General features: G+C 34.0%; 1 protein-coding gene across 1 annotated transcript in view; it reads left to right on the top strand.

The window, feature by feature from the left end:
* LOC113494852 overlaps window positions 1-19,412 on the top strand; it is an 81,059-nt gene that overhangs the window by 44,247 nt on the left and 17,400 nt on the right. The window contains exons 3-4 of the mRNA XM_026873353.1: window positions 15,828-16,005; window positions 17,796-17,935. Coding sequence (XP_026729154.1) covers window positions 15,828-16,005; window positions 17,796-17,935 — 318 coding nt within the window. The remainder of the gene's footprint in view (window positions 1-15,827; window positions 16,006-17,795; window positions 17,936-19,412) is intronic.

Genomic DNA, 19,412 nt, shown 5'->3' with positions numbered 1-19,412 from the left:
ACACCCCACCTTTAATATCATTCATAAACCAAACAAAATTGGCAAACATCGCGACATACAAAACGTTTAGCGTTTACAAACGACTTTTAAAGCCTCTGTCTTTCACGCACGTAATATTCATGATATTTTAAGTTAGGTGCTGGGTTTAAAATAGCATTCGTAACACTTAACCACGAAGAATAAGCGTCATTTCTCACCGGCTTACCGGGCGCGGCGGCGCGGCGCGGCGGCGGCGGCGCGCGGCCGTGGAACAGTCGAGCCGGCACGCGCTGCATCTGTCATGTAAGGACTTGGGCACATGGGAGTATGGACCATAGGAGCAGTTTTGTCAAGCTGGTTACGACTTACTGTAGGACAAAGACCGCTCCAGTCTATAGACCAAAATTAGAACACGAGAAATTATTTTAAAGGTATTTCGTAATTGAAACGTAGTGTAGAGTAAAAAAGAATTTGTACAAACTAAGAATTTTTACAAATTTGATAAAACGATTTTGTCAGAATATTTAGAAAGTAACCAGGACCAGGTTTCATACATATAACTTGAATAAACCTACAATAATACCAGCTTTTTATATTGTTTTACTAAAATCTCGTTTTTAGTATACGAAAGACTTTTAAGTACACTTATATACACGTATGAGTTTAATTACTCGTTATAATTACGAAAACACACTAGCCTAGTAATCTCTGTCTAATTTTCATATTCTTTAGATCTTCAAAGCAAGCTTTACAAAGTGAAACATTTATACATCATTTGTTCGAGTATTATCGTATTATTTCAAGGGTTGTACCAAGATTTGTAACTGAACTTAGTTTAGCATAAAATTAGATAAAGCCGGTCCCATGGTACTGTGGAACTCCGAAGGTGTGCAGTATGCAAGATAATTGTAACAAATGGTTGCCATTAGTCTTCTCGTTACAAACGGGACCTGCAGTTGTAGTTAAAGTGTTCAGACGACTCTTCCTCGGTAATTTGCGATGTTTCAAAACAGATTGTTACTCGTTCTTCTATAAAACAAACAGAAAGATTTGTTGGTATTTGCAGACAGCTCCCGCAATTCATTTGTTTAATCAAAAATTGTTTAAATAGCTATGCATTTATGTAACATAAAATGATAAAACTTATTTTTATAATAACTATCGCGAGACTGATTCATTATTAAATGATGTAACGGTTTACTCACGCGTATTTATCGGGGTAGCCCAACTAGTTTGACTACGGGCGACGACTACTGACGGGGCAGTTCGACTCGGGATCCCGCCGCGTCTGCTCATGATTAAGGACTCCGGTTGGGTCCGAAACTAGTCGGGCTACCCCGATAAATACGCGTGAGTAAACCGTTACATCATTTAATGATAAAACTTATGATAAAATATAAGTTTAAAAAAATATAGGAGTACCTACCTACCAGTAAATATAGCCCACTTGTAACAAAAAATAAACAATTAAAGATTTTCCAAGGTAAACTACGATTATGTTTGAATTTGTAAAACCAGTATTTACTCTTATTAGTAAAACCAATTTTGTACTTCGATCACAACATCACTCCTTTAATTGATGATTTTATCATTGATTTAGATAACGTTAATTAAAATGTACCTAAATCATACCAGCAAAGAAAACTTACAAACAAGAAACACTCTCAAATTAACACAGTTTAGCCGCCGTCCTCGGATTTAAGAAAGAAAACAGAATGAACCGTCTTCTAAAGCTTAATTAATCTGTGACGTCATTCGCAGGGCCGCTGTGTCGCTCTTGTCTCGCCGTTTTTGTGCTTATTACTCATGACTTACACTCAGACTTGACTAATGAACGGAAAGCCAACAAACGCTTGGAACTGGAAATTGTTTAAGCCTTGAAATATTTCATTGTATTCTACCTTTATTAGAAGAAGAAAGAATAGTAGTATTGCTTAGAGTTTGGATATAAGAGTTTTTAAATCTATTTCGGTTCTACTTGTAAAAATCTAAGTGGAAGCGGGATAACTGCTACCAAGAACATTTAGAATTGATACCCAAAGAGTAAAATTAGAGTAGAAACCTATTGCTGAGGGACCGCTGTCTGTCTATCCGTCTGTATCTGTTGAGGAGCTCTCAGTGTCGCTAATCCGATTAAAATTCATCAGTTTTATTCAACAATAACTGTAGCTCCCGGTCCCGCTATCTACAAATTGAACATAAAATCGGGATAAAAAACTATCCTATGTTAATCCTGGTAACAAAGTATCTGTGTAAGTACCAAGTGTCGTCTAGATCCGTTTAGTGGTTTTTGCGTGAGAGATCAAAAACATCCATACATCCGAACATACAAACTTTCGCGTTTAAAATATTAGTAGGATAGTATAAGACTTCACCATCAGACTGTAAACATTTTTAACATCTATGGGAGAACATCACCCTATTTTCTTCCAAACCCTTCACGCAGTGTAATTAATATTCAATGCTTGTTTATTTATATCAAAGAACAGGTAAAAACATTTATAGAAATTCATTTCGTAATAACTATTTAACTATTTACATTAAAATAAATTAATATCTCTTTTGCATCATTTAAATAGCTAACGAAGGAAACAGAACGGAATATAAAATTGTTTTCTTCTATTGCTAACCTGGAAAAGTCTAGCGCAATTAGATAATTGAATTGCGGGATTTCTTTTATATTTTTTTATATATATTATAGATAACATTTGTACATAAAATTAATTTTGGAAAAAAATAAAAACCGACTTCAAGACTACACTAACAATATATACAATTGAACTAAAAAGTATAAAATAATATTTTAATTACAAGCCAAAGAACACTAAAGGAAAATCAACGAAATTATTGATACTTATGCATACTATTTACATTTTAAAATCAGTTATTTTTGAGGTCGGTGCCAAATGCGGGCAGACGCGTGAGGGCAGAAGACGCTGATGGTTGTGTTTTATGTTTGTAATAGTTTGTATGTATTAGTTTGTTTCTTTTTTGTGTTATTAATAGATAAATTATTTTATTGTCTTCTTTTCAATTATCGTTGGTTTTTCAATTATTTATGTAATTTCTTTTTGTGTCATTAATATATTGTTTTTGTTTTGGCTGGCACCGACTCCAAAAATAACTGATTTTAAAATGTAAATAGTATGCATAAGTATCAATAATTTCGTTGATTTTCCTTTAGTGTTCTTTGGCTTGTAATTAAAATATTATTTTATACTTTTTAGTTCAATTGTATATATTGTTAGTGTAGTCTTGAAGTCGGTTTTTATTTTTTTCCAAAATTAATTTTATTTTTCACTTTTTAGTGGAAAGTTAGTGATTTTTAGTATGGGTAGGCCTACTAAACGCGCTGCCCAAATGAGTTCTTTGCCCCCGTGAAACTGCCCAGAATTCCCAGTAATATTTGTTCGAAAGCCTCCACCCAGTCTGTTACCATTTGAGAGTGTTGTTAATTATGAAGGCCATTTTGAATAACCGAATGTCTCATCACAACAAACATCTAATTATGTTTATTTTAGTTTCAGTATTGCGTTTTTTGTAAAACTTTGTAAGTGACCTTGAACATTATTTTTTTTCGAAATAGTTTTTATAACCTTTGTAGTGAGTACAGGCGTGATAATATGTTGTGTGATGGCGTAAACAATGCTTAGATATGCTATAGCAACAATTGCGGTTAATCTGCTGTTATTTATTGAAGAGTTCCCCCGATTTCTACAAGATCCCATCATCAGATATTGAAATGGTGACAATGGGACCACACGGGAAGCACAAGCTTTCAAATAAAAAAAGAATCATGAAAATCGGTTCACCCAATCGCAAGTTACGAGGTAACAAACATAAAAAAAAAAAAAAATACAGTCGAATTGAGAACCTCCTCCTTTTTTTGAAGTCGGTTAAAAAGAACCGGTCAAGTGTTAGTCGCAGTCGTTACCGTAGGGGCCATGCAAACAACATCCTAAGGAAGAAAAATGTCGGAAAAAAACTAGTATCATTTGTGACCGTAGCAACTATTGCTTAAGAAAAATACTTACTATGTAAATTTTGACTGTCAATATAATGAGATACAGTCTAGACGGAGAGACCTATAGACGTATGTACTCGTACATGTAGCGCGGATTCAGTAACAGATTGTCGTTTTACCATTTAAATACTCAACCCTAGAAATAGTCAATAGAATAGATTGTAGACCTCATAACACCAATCTCGGGAAATCTCACTGCCTCCGGGCAAATGTCTCATTCTATATTAATTATAGAGATCAGCAATCGTACTTAATTATTTTTCACTTTCAGCTAAGATTTTTAAAACAGTATCCGAAACGTTTTAAATTAAGGTCTAATTATGTACCTATTGAAACTAATTTACCCTTATGTATTAAGCTTCAAACAAAAAGTTCTATATATACTCACAGCCAAAACGATCGTTGGACTGCCAAGTCAAAGATAGTAAGTTTCAAAACCTGCACTTACATCTTTTTATAAACAGTGAAGTTAAACATAAGGAAAAGCCAGCAAGCCTGATATTTTTCTTTTTAAATTTTAAAACTAGATCTGACGACAGGTTGTACATCAGCTCTTTAAACAAAAGAAGGAAACACGATCCTTATAGGACTCTCCCAAAGTTCTTCTTGATAACCCACAAGGCAATAACTCAGCCACTATACCAATCGTGTTGACAATTGCTTACATTCAATTAGCACTCTGAATCTGATTGGGTGTGCCAAATGGCGTGTATGATTAGATCCCATCCGTTACCCATACATCGCGCTGCAGATTACTCGTGAAATAGGGACACCTAAAATTACAGAACTATGTGTAGAGAAAATGTTTGTTCTCTTTGTTTTCTTGAAATTATGTTAGGTTAGGTTGTGATGAAGTTCTGGAAGTATCGTCAAGTGATTATCGAGAAGGTTATTTATGCTTTGTGGTATTAAAACCGGTCACGTTGCCCGTCTTGCGAAGTTACGACTCTTAAGGATTCTATGCGAAAAGGCTAAATATCATTTTTGAGACAAAGAAAATTGTAGGTGCCAGCTCTCAAATTTATTACCAACAAATGTATGACAACAATCGTCGCTTAGCCTCTATATTTAGTAGTAATAGTTAGTATTTTTAGTACTTATTTTTATAACGGCAGCAAAAATACATTTTCTGTCAAAATGTTAAATGACTATCTATCTCAGTTAACGAGATACAGTCTGGTGATTGACAGACAAAAAGATGGACTTGCAGCAGAGCCGCTATAAGACATTTGCTGCTTTAATTGCATTATTCTAAAATAAACAATATAACAACATTTTACCCTAAATGCACACGCTCCGTTTCCGCCATAAGTAAAACAATTACCCACAAAACAAAGGAAATACACATTTAAAATTGTTTAACATGCTGGTCAGAGTATAATGAAACCTGTTATGAGATTACAATTTAATTATGACCACTTTTCACATAATTAAAAGCGAAGCGAAGTAAACTTGAAGAATTCTTGGAACTCTCAGATAAGTGGGGACCCTGTTCACGCCGTATCATCATCAACACGGCTTGTTATTGCTAGCTAATTACATTAAGTAATTATATAAGGTTACAATAATAACTGTTTTTGCTTTAGAAAATAGGTTAAATATATCAGTATTGTAAACTTAAACGTTGTAGTGTTACCGTTGTGAGACGCCGCTTCGTGCAATGTATAGTGCTATTTTGCTTTTATAATTATAACTGCAGTGCGTTTGGCAACAAGAATATAATATGAAAGTAGTATTGCACCCAAACCAACTGTTAAGGTAAAAGCACCTATTACGGAGGTATTTCGCAACATTTGAAAATAAGAAACAAAAATAAGCATTTGTAGGCATTTCTAAAGGTGGAAAAAAATTATATCGTTAAAAGTGGAATTCATATTTTGTATTGCGGTTGAGACTATGATTCTGTTGATGATATTTCTTATTTAAAAAAAATATTTTAATAGTGTGGTCGATTTTCCCTAATACGGAGGTAAAATTTTGCTCTGATCCTATTACTGCGGTAGACGGCTCCTAATACGGAGGGTCAGAACTTATATTCATTAAAGTTCCGTACAAATAATATTTATTTAATAATATTAATGTGTTAGTAAAAGTTTTTCCTTTATTGAAAATTGATTTTATTAAATAGCGTAATCAAATTAATGGTGAATGATTTTTTTCCATTATGAGTAACTCTGACAATGACATCTAATATGTATGGGACCCAAATACGGTTAGGCCTAACGGCTTATTGTCATGGCGTAACATAAAGCTACAGGAAACTGTATTCCCTTAAATTCAAATGGAAAATTGTTGAGAATCAATAGTATTCGAGGGATTAAATCACTTTCCCCGGCACCCGCAGTTCTGCAGAACAACGTCTATGGATAAAACTGAAAAATAAGGTATAATTATACCAAGTTTCATCGAAATCGAACAGTTATTTTTCTCGTGATGCCTGAACATACAGACAGACAAAATAAATTTTAATCACATATTTGGGTTTGGTCACTCGCTGCTGATTATTTTTTCAATATTTTCAGTGTACAGAATTGACCCTTCTACAGATTTATTAAATTTATAGATAAATGAATAGAACCGTAATAGGAGATCTTAGAACCCTACACGGAGTTACCTGGAAATAATTACCGCCGTAATAGGAAAACTACTCATGTTTTCGATAATCCTAATTCTGACCCATAAATATATCGATAAACAAAAGAGTAAAAATGCCTAATCAAACATTAACAGTTTTTTGGCTCAGATTTGTAAAACTCAAGTCAAAATTTAAACAAAATAAATGTTTTGTGATAAATCAAAATACACCTTCCCATTTTTGCCTCTTCTAAGAAACTAACATTTTTTGCTCGACAGTTTTCATATTTAACTAGATTTCCAATTAAGAACACATACCACAGAATATGGTTTCTAAGTTATGTGATTAATAATTATTTCAACTAAACTTGAAACTAATTGAATAAGCTAATCAATTGGAAGTTATAAACAATTAAACATGACCAGTACTTTTCCTATTTCGGAGTCATACCACCGTATTAGGATTAATTTTCAAAACATGTACCGTATTACGGCGGTATTTTATTTTTACATTTTTTGGTAAAAAATGACTTACAAATATAAAATAAGCTATTTAAATATTGAGTGTAATAATAAGAAAATGCTATAAATAATAAAAGAACAAACTCGAGCGGCATCTTAATACGAAAAACTTAGTTTCTAAATATTTGTGTACTTACTTTTGTTGTTCCGTGTTTGTATGGAAACACCTCTCACGTCGATTACGTTACAGAGACTGATTGATTTTGTTGTGTTGTCTATGTGCTATAATTGCAAATGTCAGTTAAGTCATAAAGTAAAAGATTTAGAATAAATAGTTTCGGTTTTGGTCTACCTACACTGAATAAAACGGGAATAAAACGCGAAAATATAAATACCACCGTAATAGGAAGCGATTTTGACTACCGCCGTATTAGGAGCGTTTACCTTACTTAGCTAATTATTGAAATAGCCAAAGAACTAGCATCACAACATCAATAGCTACAGTACCATTTCTAACTAGAATTGAATCTACTTCCCTACATTTAACTCTATCAACCCAAACACTAAGCCAGTACGAAAATTTCGTGCATAAATATGTATGTCTCCGAGCGCGGCCGGTGCGAGACCAAGATTTTGTTTATGCATGTCTAGTCACGCGTTTAAACTTGCAGAGTGGAATGCAACAGAAAGCAGGCGTAAGGCCACGTACACCGCCAGGTGGACTAGCGCCCAGTGACTTGTTGGCCTTAATTTTATATCAGCGAGATCTTTGAGAAGCAAACTATATAGCACCACGTCTGTAAGCCGCGTCGCTGTCTAGAATAACATTACTCATTTATAAATGGAAGTTCGTTTTAAAGATATTTTTGTGTTTGTTCGTACTGTCGTGGATGTGACTATGTGTTACTAATGCTTGGTTAAGTTAATATTATTTATTTCTTTGTATAATGCTTTTATATAATATAAAATATCCCAAAAAAGAAATTATAGATGTCACACCTACAAACAACTTTAAATAATTAAATCCGCTCTTTCTGAATTTAGACTTTTTGAGAATCTACAATTATAATGACTGTGAACCTCCAACTTTAAAATCCTCTGGGATATCTCAACCAGTATAAGCCAGATAATTTTTCAAACTAGTATTACAGAATGTTCAAATATTTATTATTTTGTGACCTACAAACTGTTCCCTGCAGTTTATCCAACGGCTCTCATTTATTTAAAACCTGCTTACTAGGCATTATGGCACAACCTACGAAATAATAACACCATTTTAATTTTCCACTTCATCATGCTTAAGTGGATTCAGGTTTACTGCGTTGTGTAAGCTTACCTTTATATTATGTGAATGTAAATGCAATTGCCGTATGTAAGTTAGGCTTAGGCTTGTAGGTTGTTCAAATTGAATTTTAATGAAAATTAAATAAATACTGGAGAAGGTATGAGCTTCTCTCGTTAAGTTTCCATGAAATAATGTGCAGAGAAACTTGACATGAAAATCAAAAGAGCGTCAAAATTTCTTAACTTGTCAAATACATGACTAAATAAAAAAAATGAGTTGCCTATTTTTCAGGCAGTTTAAAAACGTTGAATTAATGACTCTGACACTGATGACTAGTATAACGTTGCATTAAAATGCGCCCTCTTTTGTATTGTGTTTCATCTTTTCAATCTAATTTTCGTTTGAGACATCTACTCCTCTATTAATGAATGTGATTTCAGTACTTTTACAACATGAATATCTGATATATAATAAAGAAAGAAACAGTAACGAAATACACATATAATCTAGCGAGCGTGACGTCAAAAGAAGCACAACCAAAATTGTTCTCGAAATCACACCACCTTGCCTGTAAGTACACAACATCCACCTGCTTATCCTCAAGTAAATAAGGAAAGTGTATAGTAAGTAGCGGTAACCCTTAACACGAGGTAACATAGTAACCAGTGCTCATATAAACCCGGAGCACGTGTGCTGTAAGCTGTCTGAAATATAACGCAGGTGTATGATAAATGCCGGGATGAACTTAGATGCAGTGTGGAATAACAACACTGCACTGTATCGGGTGTCTTGTGTTATGAAGTTCACGCTCACTTTTAGTTTATTTCAACGTCTGACTTGGTCGCGTGTTGTCAAAAATAGAGATAAATGTCTCTACTATGAAAAATATAAATTTATATCATTTCAGTATGAAAATGATAAGACGCTACGAAAACACTTAAAAGAATAACACAAACCAGAATACCTGCTTGATAAATATAGTTTAGTTAGTAGTAGGTAACAGCAAAAATGCCAGGCAATTTCGTGAAACAAAAACAGAATGTAATATAAATCTACTAAAACAACGTTATTTATAACACATGTTATCAGAGTTCACAGTTGCCATAACCTCTACGACGATTCGTCATAGTTTAATCAGCGGGAATTTGTCGCACCTATCACAACCGTAGCGTGACAAAATCATGGTCCATCATCAATCCGGTCCATGATCCCGTAAACGATGGCTTTCCCTCTCTCTTGTCACGTCGTAAGATGCCGTGGTATAAGGCGCAAGCGAAAGAGATAGCTGTCTCATTTCAAGTTCAGGATGAGGTAATCCCATGCAGCAAGAATATTCAAGAGCTAAATATACGAATCAGTAAACTATTTTTACTGATTTCTATGATATTTTCGAGTATACAAAAAAGTGGGCTATGAAAAATAGTTGTCGTCCGATTCTCAGACCTACCTAATATGCACACAAAATTTCACGCGAATCGGTGGAGCCGTTTCGGAGGACTTCAATTACATCGTACATCGTGATCCGAGAATTTATATTAGATTTTATTCATAAGGGTTTTAGAGAGAGAAACTCTCTTATTTGATAAAAGTAAATTTAGTCTCTGGTGGATAGACTTTGGATAATAGAGCCAGACAAGAGCCCAAGTTAAACCGAGAGGAACTTAGTAGGCCTTCCTAGACTAACCAATCTAGGAACCCTTCTAGGTTCTTGAGCCTCCATAAAACTAATCCACGAATGAACATACACCCCGCTGTGAGGTCATAATTTAGACCACATCACCAAAACTGTGCGCGTAACTACGAATAATGAGCGCCATTTTTTCACACTTGTGCGCATAAATATAGGAATAAAACGATGCTTGTGGTACAGACGAGCGTAATATTCGCGTAAAAAGATTCCGCTCACAGGGAAGAGGTGTAACATTATTTTTTGTATTCGCCAACATTTTAGAAATATTTTTACGGCTAGGTGGAAATGAAAATACGTTCTCTTGTTTTTATAACATGGTTTTGGCTGGCATGACAGGTAGGTGAACTCACAGAGCACTGAACTGCAGGCGAAGTTCAACCGTGTTTGGTTAGTTCTAGATTTTGAGTTTTCTCCTCTCTTACGTACTACTTTTACAGGTTCTACAGTCAAATACCAGAAATTTAAAAACATTCCGTTTCGCCCTCCGAAGTCCTTAAGCTGGTGTAATTGAGTACACACAACATTAACGTATACCATGGAAAACAGATAAAAGATTGGGCTACTTTCTACATTAAAATATATAAAAGAAGCAACGTCAACTCAAGTAACACTTATATACTTATAATGGAAAAAACTTATATTTTTGCACAGATAAAGTCAGCTTGTTTACGTTTTTCCCCGCACAAAGTTTTTTCAGCCATAATCACAAAACAATCGATTTTCCGTCCATTTAAATAAATCGAGAGATAACAGTAACACTCACATATATTAAAACTCCGCCGCACTTCGGCTTCGGGATAAAAAGGCGACATTCTCCGTTATCCGAATAAAAATCACATTAAAAACGGCGAAACGATCCAAGTTTGTAACTATATCGCTATTTAATTGTGTGGTATTGTGGGTAATAAATAAAGGGGGATCAAGATGTCTGTCACTAGTTACAGCAATGATTAAGTGAAACGCATAATACTATACAGTTTTGAGGAATCTACGTGAATTTTAGTAGTTTAGAAGAGTTAAAAAGGATTAAATTATTTTGATGTACTCTCTAATATTGGTCAATAACCATATTAGAATAACTACAAACTTACTAAAAATTGAATTAAATTGATTGATATTATTCAATTGAATAGAATTACTTCGGCGTAGTCACCGTAGACTCTACGTCGGTTACGATCTCGTAGCACCGCACAGATCACCTGGCATTTGTGATCGATTTAGTTCTACTAGTCTCTATCAGTGATTTAACAAATCCATTTTCTTTTTAATACGACTTTTACTGTTACCTTATATGATCATTAACACTATAATACATTTTTTGGATATTAAAATGAAGAAACTCCTCTTGAATATTGGAAAATGGTTCATTTATCTTGCAGCTTAATAGTCTTTTACACTCTTTAAATATCAAGCGATGTTATAGAGACAAACCTTAACATAACATAAGCATCGGTTAGTTTTTAAATTGATAGAAATTAAGTCAAAATATTCCAAAAACTTTTCCAAAGATTTCTGTTACGTAACCGTTGGGTGTCAGGTAGCGCCCCCATCAAGTATCATATTTGTTTACAAACAATAACGTGTCAATAGTTTGTGAACTTCGTGAGCGTGCATAATGAAGCGCCGTCGGCTGTTTCTTTGCCGGCAGTTCCATACAAAGTTTTAATAAGGTGTGTCCACATAGGCCTTTATAAAGGACGATGGTTTTTTTGCTCTCTAAGTTACTTCAACAGTTTTATTTTATGTCGAGTTCCATTATAACGAGTTTTTCTTACTTATTCTTTTGCACTTTTCCCTGTTACTCCAACAGTTGCATTTTATAGAGGCAAAATTTTCTTTTGCAGATCAGCTGAGAAAGACGTTGTTATATCCATTATAATTTTAGACCATTAAAAGATTAAAAAGAGAGCTTAAAAGGGATCATATTTTATTATTCAAGAAATTAAGGTGTATGCTAGTTGATGAGTATGTCGATGAGGCAATTATTTGCTTTGACCCATGACTAAGCTATCAAAGCTTAGACATGCTTTTAGTTTTAATCTATTTAACAATGGCTCTTGTTAGTAAAATTATGCGATGTTTCACTCACATGTATTTATAGGGATAGCCCGACTAGTTTTGTTCCCAACCGCACTCCTTTATTATGAACTGACCCTGCGTCGCAGCTACATAACCGACTCATTCAGTTTATCACTTAAAGTCAAAATCCTATTTCCAATAAACAAACTGTTTTGAAACCACATACTAAAGCCTTATAGTATTCGACGTATTAATTCCGCTTCTCGAAGTACTCGCAGCAAACTAAGTGTATTTCCTTTTATTCGTGCTAGCAACACTGGGAGGTTCGCGGTGAAAATAATTAGTTAATGGAGTCAGGTGTTCCTTGTAACAGGAAAATTGTTAATTATTTAATAGTCTTGTAGGGTTACGTGGAATTTGAAGCTTTTTTTTTGCATATATTGATTATTGACTGAAAACTGTAAATAATTGCATGGAATACGGTGAACTTAATGTAGAAATGTATCAATAAAAATAATATTTAATGTGATCTTACTTAACGAAAGATAATTTGTGGGACCCTCCTTTTTTCTTTATTACTTTTCTCTCGAGCCTGAGATAAGTACTGATCTACTAGATACAAAGGTTTCTTTGCTCAATAATTTAAATATCCTATTAAAAATTTACCCACTAGTTTTTTTTTTCCCAGCAGTTCGTTCCAAAACGTTTTTCACTGTAAGCAAACGCAAACTATTGTGACAAAGCTTGCACTTGATGTCGTTTTTTATTCCCAGAATTCAGTCCCGGCAAACTATCCAAAAACCAAATTGAATTCTGGTTATTGGAAATTCATTGCAGCGCATTCAGCTATCAAATGTAGCTTGGAACCCGCTTAGATATTCACCGAAGCAAGCGTGAGAACGGGCTCAATAATTTATTTAACACGAACGCCAACTTAACTCCACAAAACAGATGAAAATGGCAGCAGAGTAATGTTGTAATTTTAATTTCAAAAGAATAACGGTTCCGACCATAGAGGAAAATATGCAAAACATACTTTTAAACGAGGTTCCATGAAAACTGGAAAAATTAAGTGCGAATGTGCGTAATTGAGTTTACATATTATACAACCGATGTTTGGGCCTCTAAACACGCGACTGTGAATTTTAATTAATTGTATTAAAATAGTTATAAACCTAGCTATGATATGAGTTATACATCGTGATAAGGATTTGTAACACTATTATACAAATTAATAAATAACTATGCGAAGGGCAAATATTTCGGCACTTATAATTTTTACGTATATTGCGTGAGGTGTCCAGATTTGAAACTAGTTTTAGTTTTGAATTTGAAAATGCGGGAAAATAGAGTTCAATGTTTTCTTATTACTTAATTATAAGCGATGAATTTTATTACCGAGTTGAATTCCTTGAATTAACAGAGTTCAGCTTATTTCTAAATACGAAATACATTCTGTAAATATTTTTTTGGTGTTATTTTATTTTGTGAGAAAGAATCTGAGTATTTTTGTTAAACGCACTAGTGTGGTAATTTGAAAAGTGTCTAATCAACAACTAATAAGGCAACTACGGCGTATCGTGGTGCCTCGATTTAATAACTTATCTTTTTTTATTAAAAATGTTGCAAGTTTTGTTTTAAGTCTATAAAGTTGAACACATGCATAAAATGAAGTATTTTAAACATTCAACTTAATTCCAAGAGGATCGTTTTTCATGACTGAATTATTTACGTCGCTGTACTTATAGTATTAAAGTACGTAGTCTACTACCAGCGCTCAGTTGTAATAGTTTGAATAATAAAAAAAACCCATCCAAAACCATGAACCCCAATATTGTTACCTACCAACAATTTTGACCTTAACAACTCCTTCACGAGCTAGAAAGAACGCTATGCAGAGTGACAATTTTAAACCTTTAGACCACCTTAATTGATAAGTATGGCTCTTTCATTGAGCATGGGGAAAAAGCAGACACACACTTTGTTTCGCCTTTGTATAGGTGTGTGGCAGGAGCGCTTCAATCTCATGACCTAGGTTATGTATCGATTAGTTATTCAAGAAACTTACATTGATATCCTGAGTGTTATGTCGGAGACTTTCGAGAAGATCATTTGTCACTTTAAATTTGGTGGTTATTAATAGAAATATTCTATTTACAGATGACTTATATATCTATTAAAATAAGCCTTTCTGCCTGCGGGTGATCGAAACGAGTTGATTTACTTAAGGTATTATTTAAATTAGATTTATTCATTAAATTTGGATTGTGGTGTCTGAGAATCGGGTCACACTTAGATCTTTGTGATGTCACCTTTATCTATCTAAAGGTTGTTTTAAGGTTCTAGAAACACCGAAATAAAGTCGCTTTGCTTGAAAAAAATCGAGGAATTTATTTAATTTAGATGAAACGAGAGCTGAATTCTGCTTAGAATCTTTGCGACGAATTTATTATTTAGTCTTAAGTGTCTAAAACTTGGCCTAGGCCAAATAATTAGTCGTCGAAATTGACAATATTAGAGCAGATGAAACAGTTACGTAATCTCGAAACTAGTCTCACGTTACCTTTGAAAAGCAAGCTGAAAGGACCCAGTATTTCAAAGACTAAATTCTTCTCACTAAAATGTAGTACAATTTGAATTTTATCTGTCTGTGATTCGAGAGCTTAGCAACCATTACGAGAGTAAAAAAACGTGGAATGGGGACATTAGCCGCTTATTTTCGTAGAAGTCTTAGTATTTTGGTATGAATTTTTATATGATTAGATTTTTACGGAACCTCTAAGCTTGTACCGAAAGACTAAATTAATATTTATTCTCGGGTCCGTTTTATTAACCCTGTTATCTGTTTTGTTTTGTTATGTGGATGTATTTTGTATTAATAGTACAAATATCAATTTATCACAGGAAGACAGGACAAAGACAGTGCGGTGCATTGAAATATTGCTATAAAATATAAGAAATACTTGTTGTTAATATTACCTTTTGTTATTGTAAACATAATTGACTTCAAGAATCAAACAAATACTATTAATTGTTGACTATAAATAGTACAAAGTTTTTCAATTATTTATATTTATATTTTTAAAACTCTATATTATAGATACAAAGTCAACAATTATTATTTATCTTTTCAAATGAACAATCTTGAACACGCTGTAGAGTAACTAATTTTTTCTTTTTTTTCTTTATGGCATGTGTCCACATTCCACAGACGTGTTCTATCTGTAGTGTAAACAACACACCTAATCCGTCGCGTCTATTTTAAGCGTTACTCCAAAGTGCAGAATGTTTTCACCAGCTATAAACTACCTTTTAAACCTGAATCTCCGACTGGAAAATATTCAGAATGGGGTCAGACCGAGGGCCCTGAAAGACTCAAGGGCGTTTCAACGGCTTTTTAAACTCGTGCTGTTAATCTGCGAGATGTATTTCTATATCTATGTAGGGTTATTTTAAAAGCCACTGTAATCAGGTCTGCAGGTTAAGCAAGTAATGGTGCTAATATTTTTAAGAATTTTTCCTTAAATCATGCTCAGTGAATTTTGACGCTGATGCTTTAAGTAAACTTCAAGGCTGACTGAAACTCGTTTGTTTACTAAAAAAACCTACAAAATGGTTATTTTTTAGAAAGAAATTCTTGAAATCGCTCAAAAAAAAATTCTTAATTTTTTACGTAGTAAAAACATGGCCGCTATATAAACTGTAGCTATTGCAAATTAGCCTTACTTTATTTAAAGTAGGTACAGATGAATTGTTAATATTTTGATTAATTTTTATATTAATCTTGTCCACAGTTAGAAACACGAGCATTCAACAGTACTGGGATATCAGTAACAAACAGCTCGTGCGACCCGCGCGCATGCGTCATCACGGTGCGGCCGGAGCGAGGCACGGCCAAGTACACGTGCGAGGTGTCCAGTGAGGGACCGCGGTTCGCCGTCGACAAGAGGTCAGCGAACATGACGCTTGCTGGTGAGTATGCCGCCCTAGTACCTTTGGAAACTGATAGCGTCTCTTTGATATATTAATTACGCTTTGGTTTTAAAGGAATTTGATTGAAAATACCAACTCTATTAATGATTGTATCATTTTTTGTGTTTGAGATATGGTATAGAAGGCGTAATACTAATTAGCATTTATATCTCTGGCACGTCTCTGGTCAATCGCTAAACGTAAGAAAAAAGTAACACAATAATTTCTCATACTCACATCCCTACTAATGTTATAAAATTGATGGAAAGTTTGTTTAAAAAAATACTTATCATTGGTACTTGAAGTGATGTTCTTGGAGGGATTAGTAGTAACATAGAGTTTGTTTCAATCAACTTAAAAAAAAGGATTATGCTTCACAGCGAGCCGCTGACGACCACTAGTGCTCAATATAATAAATATATAATGATTATGTAAATACATACAAATAGATAACTATATACAGAATGCACAAATCATAACAAAATAATTCATTCTGTTTTATCAACAAACAATAGAACCGCAATTTGCTATCAATACACAGTTCCACATACAATAATGACGAACAAACAAATATCATTTGCTTTTACCGAACATTATTCCCAGTGTAATGAGCCCAATAGAATATAATCCCGGTCTTACTGGAGATAATCGGCTGGAAGCCAAAATCTACTTTAATGATACGAGGGAAGCAGATCTTGGAAATAGTATTAAATATCCCATCTCAGACGTACCTACAGTTGGAGCTCTTGGCTACGACATTTCGGCGAAATATAGTAACGATGTACTAGGTTTTGCTGAAATAGATTGGTTAAATAAGATATCTAGATTCAATTAAGTTGGATTTCATAAGATGATTGGAAAATATTCCTGATAAACAATCAAACCATACTTGTTTAAAGCTTTAATATAACTTATCACTTCGTTAGGTGTTAGGAATAATGAAAGTCAGTAATCATACCGATTCATATTTCTAAAACAACTTTTATAGTTGTAGTTCCAATAAATCTACAACATTCCACAGCTAAACGTGTTTCACATATTTTGCAGTTCACACGACTTACACGTTGCAAAACGTTTTTTAGTTTTTCACGCATTCGTGTGATAAATCATGGACTATATTGTGTATCGAAAAATCAAAAAACGAATATTCATATACAGTAAAAGGAATAGAAACAGTTTTACACAGAACTGCATAAAATAATCTTTGCTAAAATCGAATAGAAATATCTTTGTCTATTTCTCAGGGGAATAGAATCGTAACGACACAAAATATACATACAATATAAAGTTATAGCAACCAATACAAATAACACTATCAAGTGAAGAAGGGATCGCCTTCACTCAATCCACTTTCGCCCTTACCCTTTGACTTACATTAAGGCAAATGGGACAAAAAACAGGTAAAAGCCTCTGTTTTATTCGATTGTTCCAATGGTGAGAATGTTATTGATTTTTTTTTATTGACTTCAAGGACTGAGCTATATAAAGGGGAAATAGATAATTAAGGTAATCGATGACTGATCAACAGTCCTCAACTAATTTGTGTTCAGAAATGCTTTCCTTGTGTTTTTGTGCAAGTGGTATTAGAACTTGAAAAATTCATCACGACACAAGAGATCTCTTTTTCAAGTACTGAAATTTCATTGTTTTGGATTATACATCGTGACGTTACAATGGTGACGTCATTAATTTTACCTTTGTACCGCCACGCTTTTAGTAGATAAGAGTCCAGCACATTTTGTTTCGATTTATTTTTCTCTTAATTGTTTAAACCATTTTATTTTGAACAGTGCTGCCTGAATATGACCCATTGATCACGGGTCTACCGACACTGGTCCAGGTCGGTGAGCAGGCGCTAGTCAACTGCACCTCGGACTACTCGCTGCCAGCCGCCACCATCGACTGGTTTGTCGATTCGGAGCCTCAAGAGGTAAGTCTAGTACAATTGAAAGCTTTAAATAAAATTATTAGTGACCCACTAGGTAAAGTAGCACCGTCCTAGCAAAAAAGAGCAATTATTACAATAAATGGTTATGGGACCCATAATGGATCCTTGAGGTACTCCACGGTGATTTTTTTATAAACAAACTGAAATTATATTAATTCTTAGGTTATACTCGCTGTCAAAATATAAGTTGCTAGAAAAAAATGATAAAGACTGCGTTTTAATTATTGAGTTGAAGAAAAGTTAAATGATGCACTTCATACCTAAAGCATTAAACTTTGATCGAAATTATTCATTCAAGATAGACGTTAGAGTTTTTTATTTCATTCTTTCTTTTCAACGTAACTTACAAATCAACGACATATTGATACCAATAGAATTTGCATTGCAAAAAAAGATTTTTAAATAAAAATTCATCGGCATAACACACATAACTTGAATTTCGTCGAGTAATATAGGAATACTTACCACGGCGCGTACTCTTTATCGAATTCCAATTGATATAACTCCCAGTTTTTTAATGCTGGATTCACAGGCAAAGCCATCACTGAGGTATTTATTTTATTGAAAACCTATAGACATTGCGGTGAACTGCTGACGTGTGGATTATAGGCAATTGATAAACACAACTCTTATTTTGATAAAAATATTATGATGTTCGCACAATTACTTTATTTCAAAACTGGTTATTTGATTTAACTTGTATATTTTGTCTGATACTATATTCGTTTGTTTACCACGTTTAATCATAATATATCCCAAACTCATCCCAGCTGTTCCCCTAAATTGTTTCCTGGATAACATAATAATTCATAATAGCCAATCCCGTTAATTTGGGTACGTCCCCGGCCGTTCTGTCCATATAATTCGCGAGCACAACAATACACCTGCAACGACAAAATCATCCATCATGCAAAAAGCCTTAGTTTGAACACATTTATCAAACAAATTACACGATCTATTCACGGTTCAAGCGACCTGTTGTGCTAGAAATTATTTTAATTTCTTCACTCCATTGTTGAGCTAACGATTTTTCCTTTCAGACGTCGGTATCGGGCGTCGACGTTCGCCTTTTGTCAGTTTTAGCGTTCTAAAAGCCGGTATTTGATTTCGTATAAAATTGTTGATATATTTGGGAGGCAGGTCTCTGCGAGTAAAGCAACTAAATGTGGTGCGATTTTGCTTCGAAATGTGGCACGTCAGAATGAAAGTTGATATCGTGATTTCAAGTGTGATTTCGTCTGTATGAGCCGAGCGCCGTACCTACCAACATGTGCAACGCTGTACTGATTTCTGGTATTGATGTGAAACGTGGCTTTTGAGTTGGAAACTTCAATACTTCGTCTTTAGTTTTCAGTGGAATTTTCCACAAAATAACATGAAATGTGGTTGTACTTGAAAATTATAGTATTTCTGAATGAGTTTTCGTTGAAAGCCTTTCATGATGTTCGTCGCACGTGGA

Source organism: Trichoplusia ni, chromosome 6 (assembly GCF_003590095.1).
Source record: "Trichoplusia ni isolate ovarian cell line Hi5 chromosome 6, tn1, whole genome shotgun sequence".
NCBI classification, from domain to species: domain Eukaryota; kingdom Metazoa; phylum Arthropoda; class Insecta; order Lepidoptera; family Noctuidae; genus Trichoplusia; species Trichoplusia ni.
Note: the sequence above shows the minus strand (reverse complement) of the source record. Positions and strands in the feature narration are given on the sequence as shown.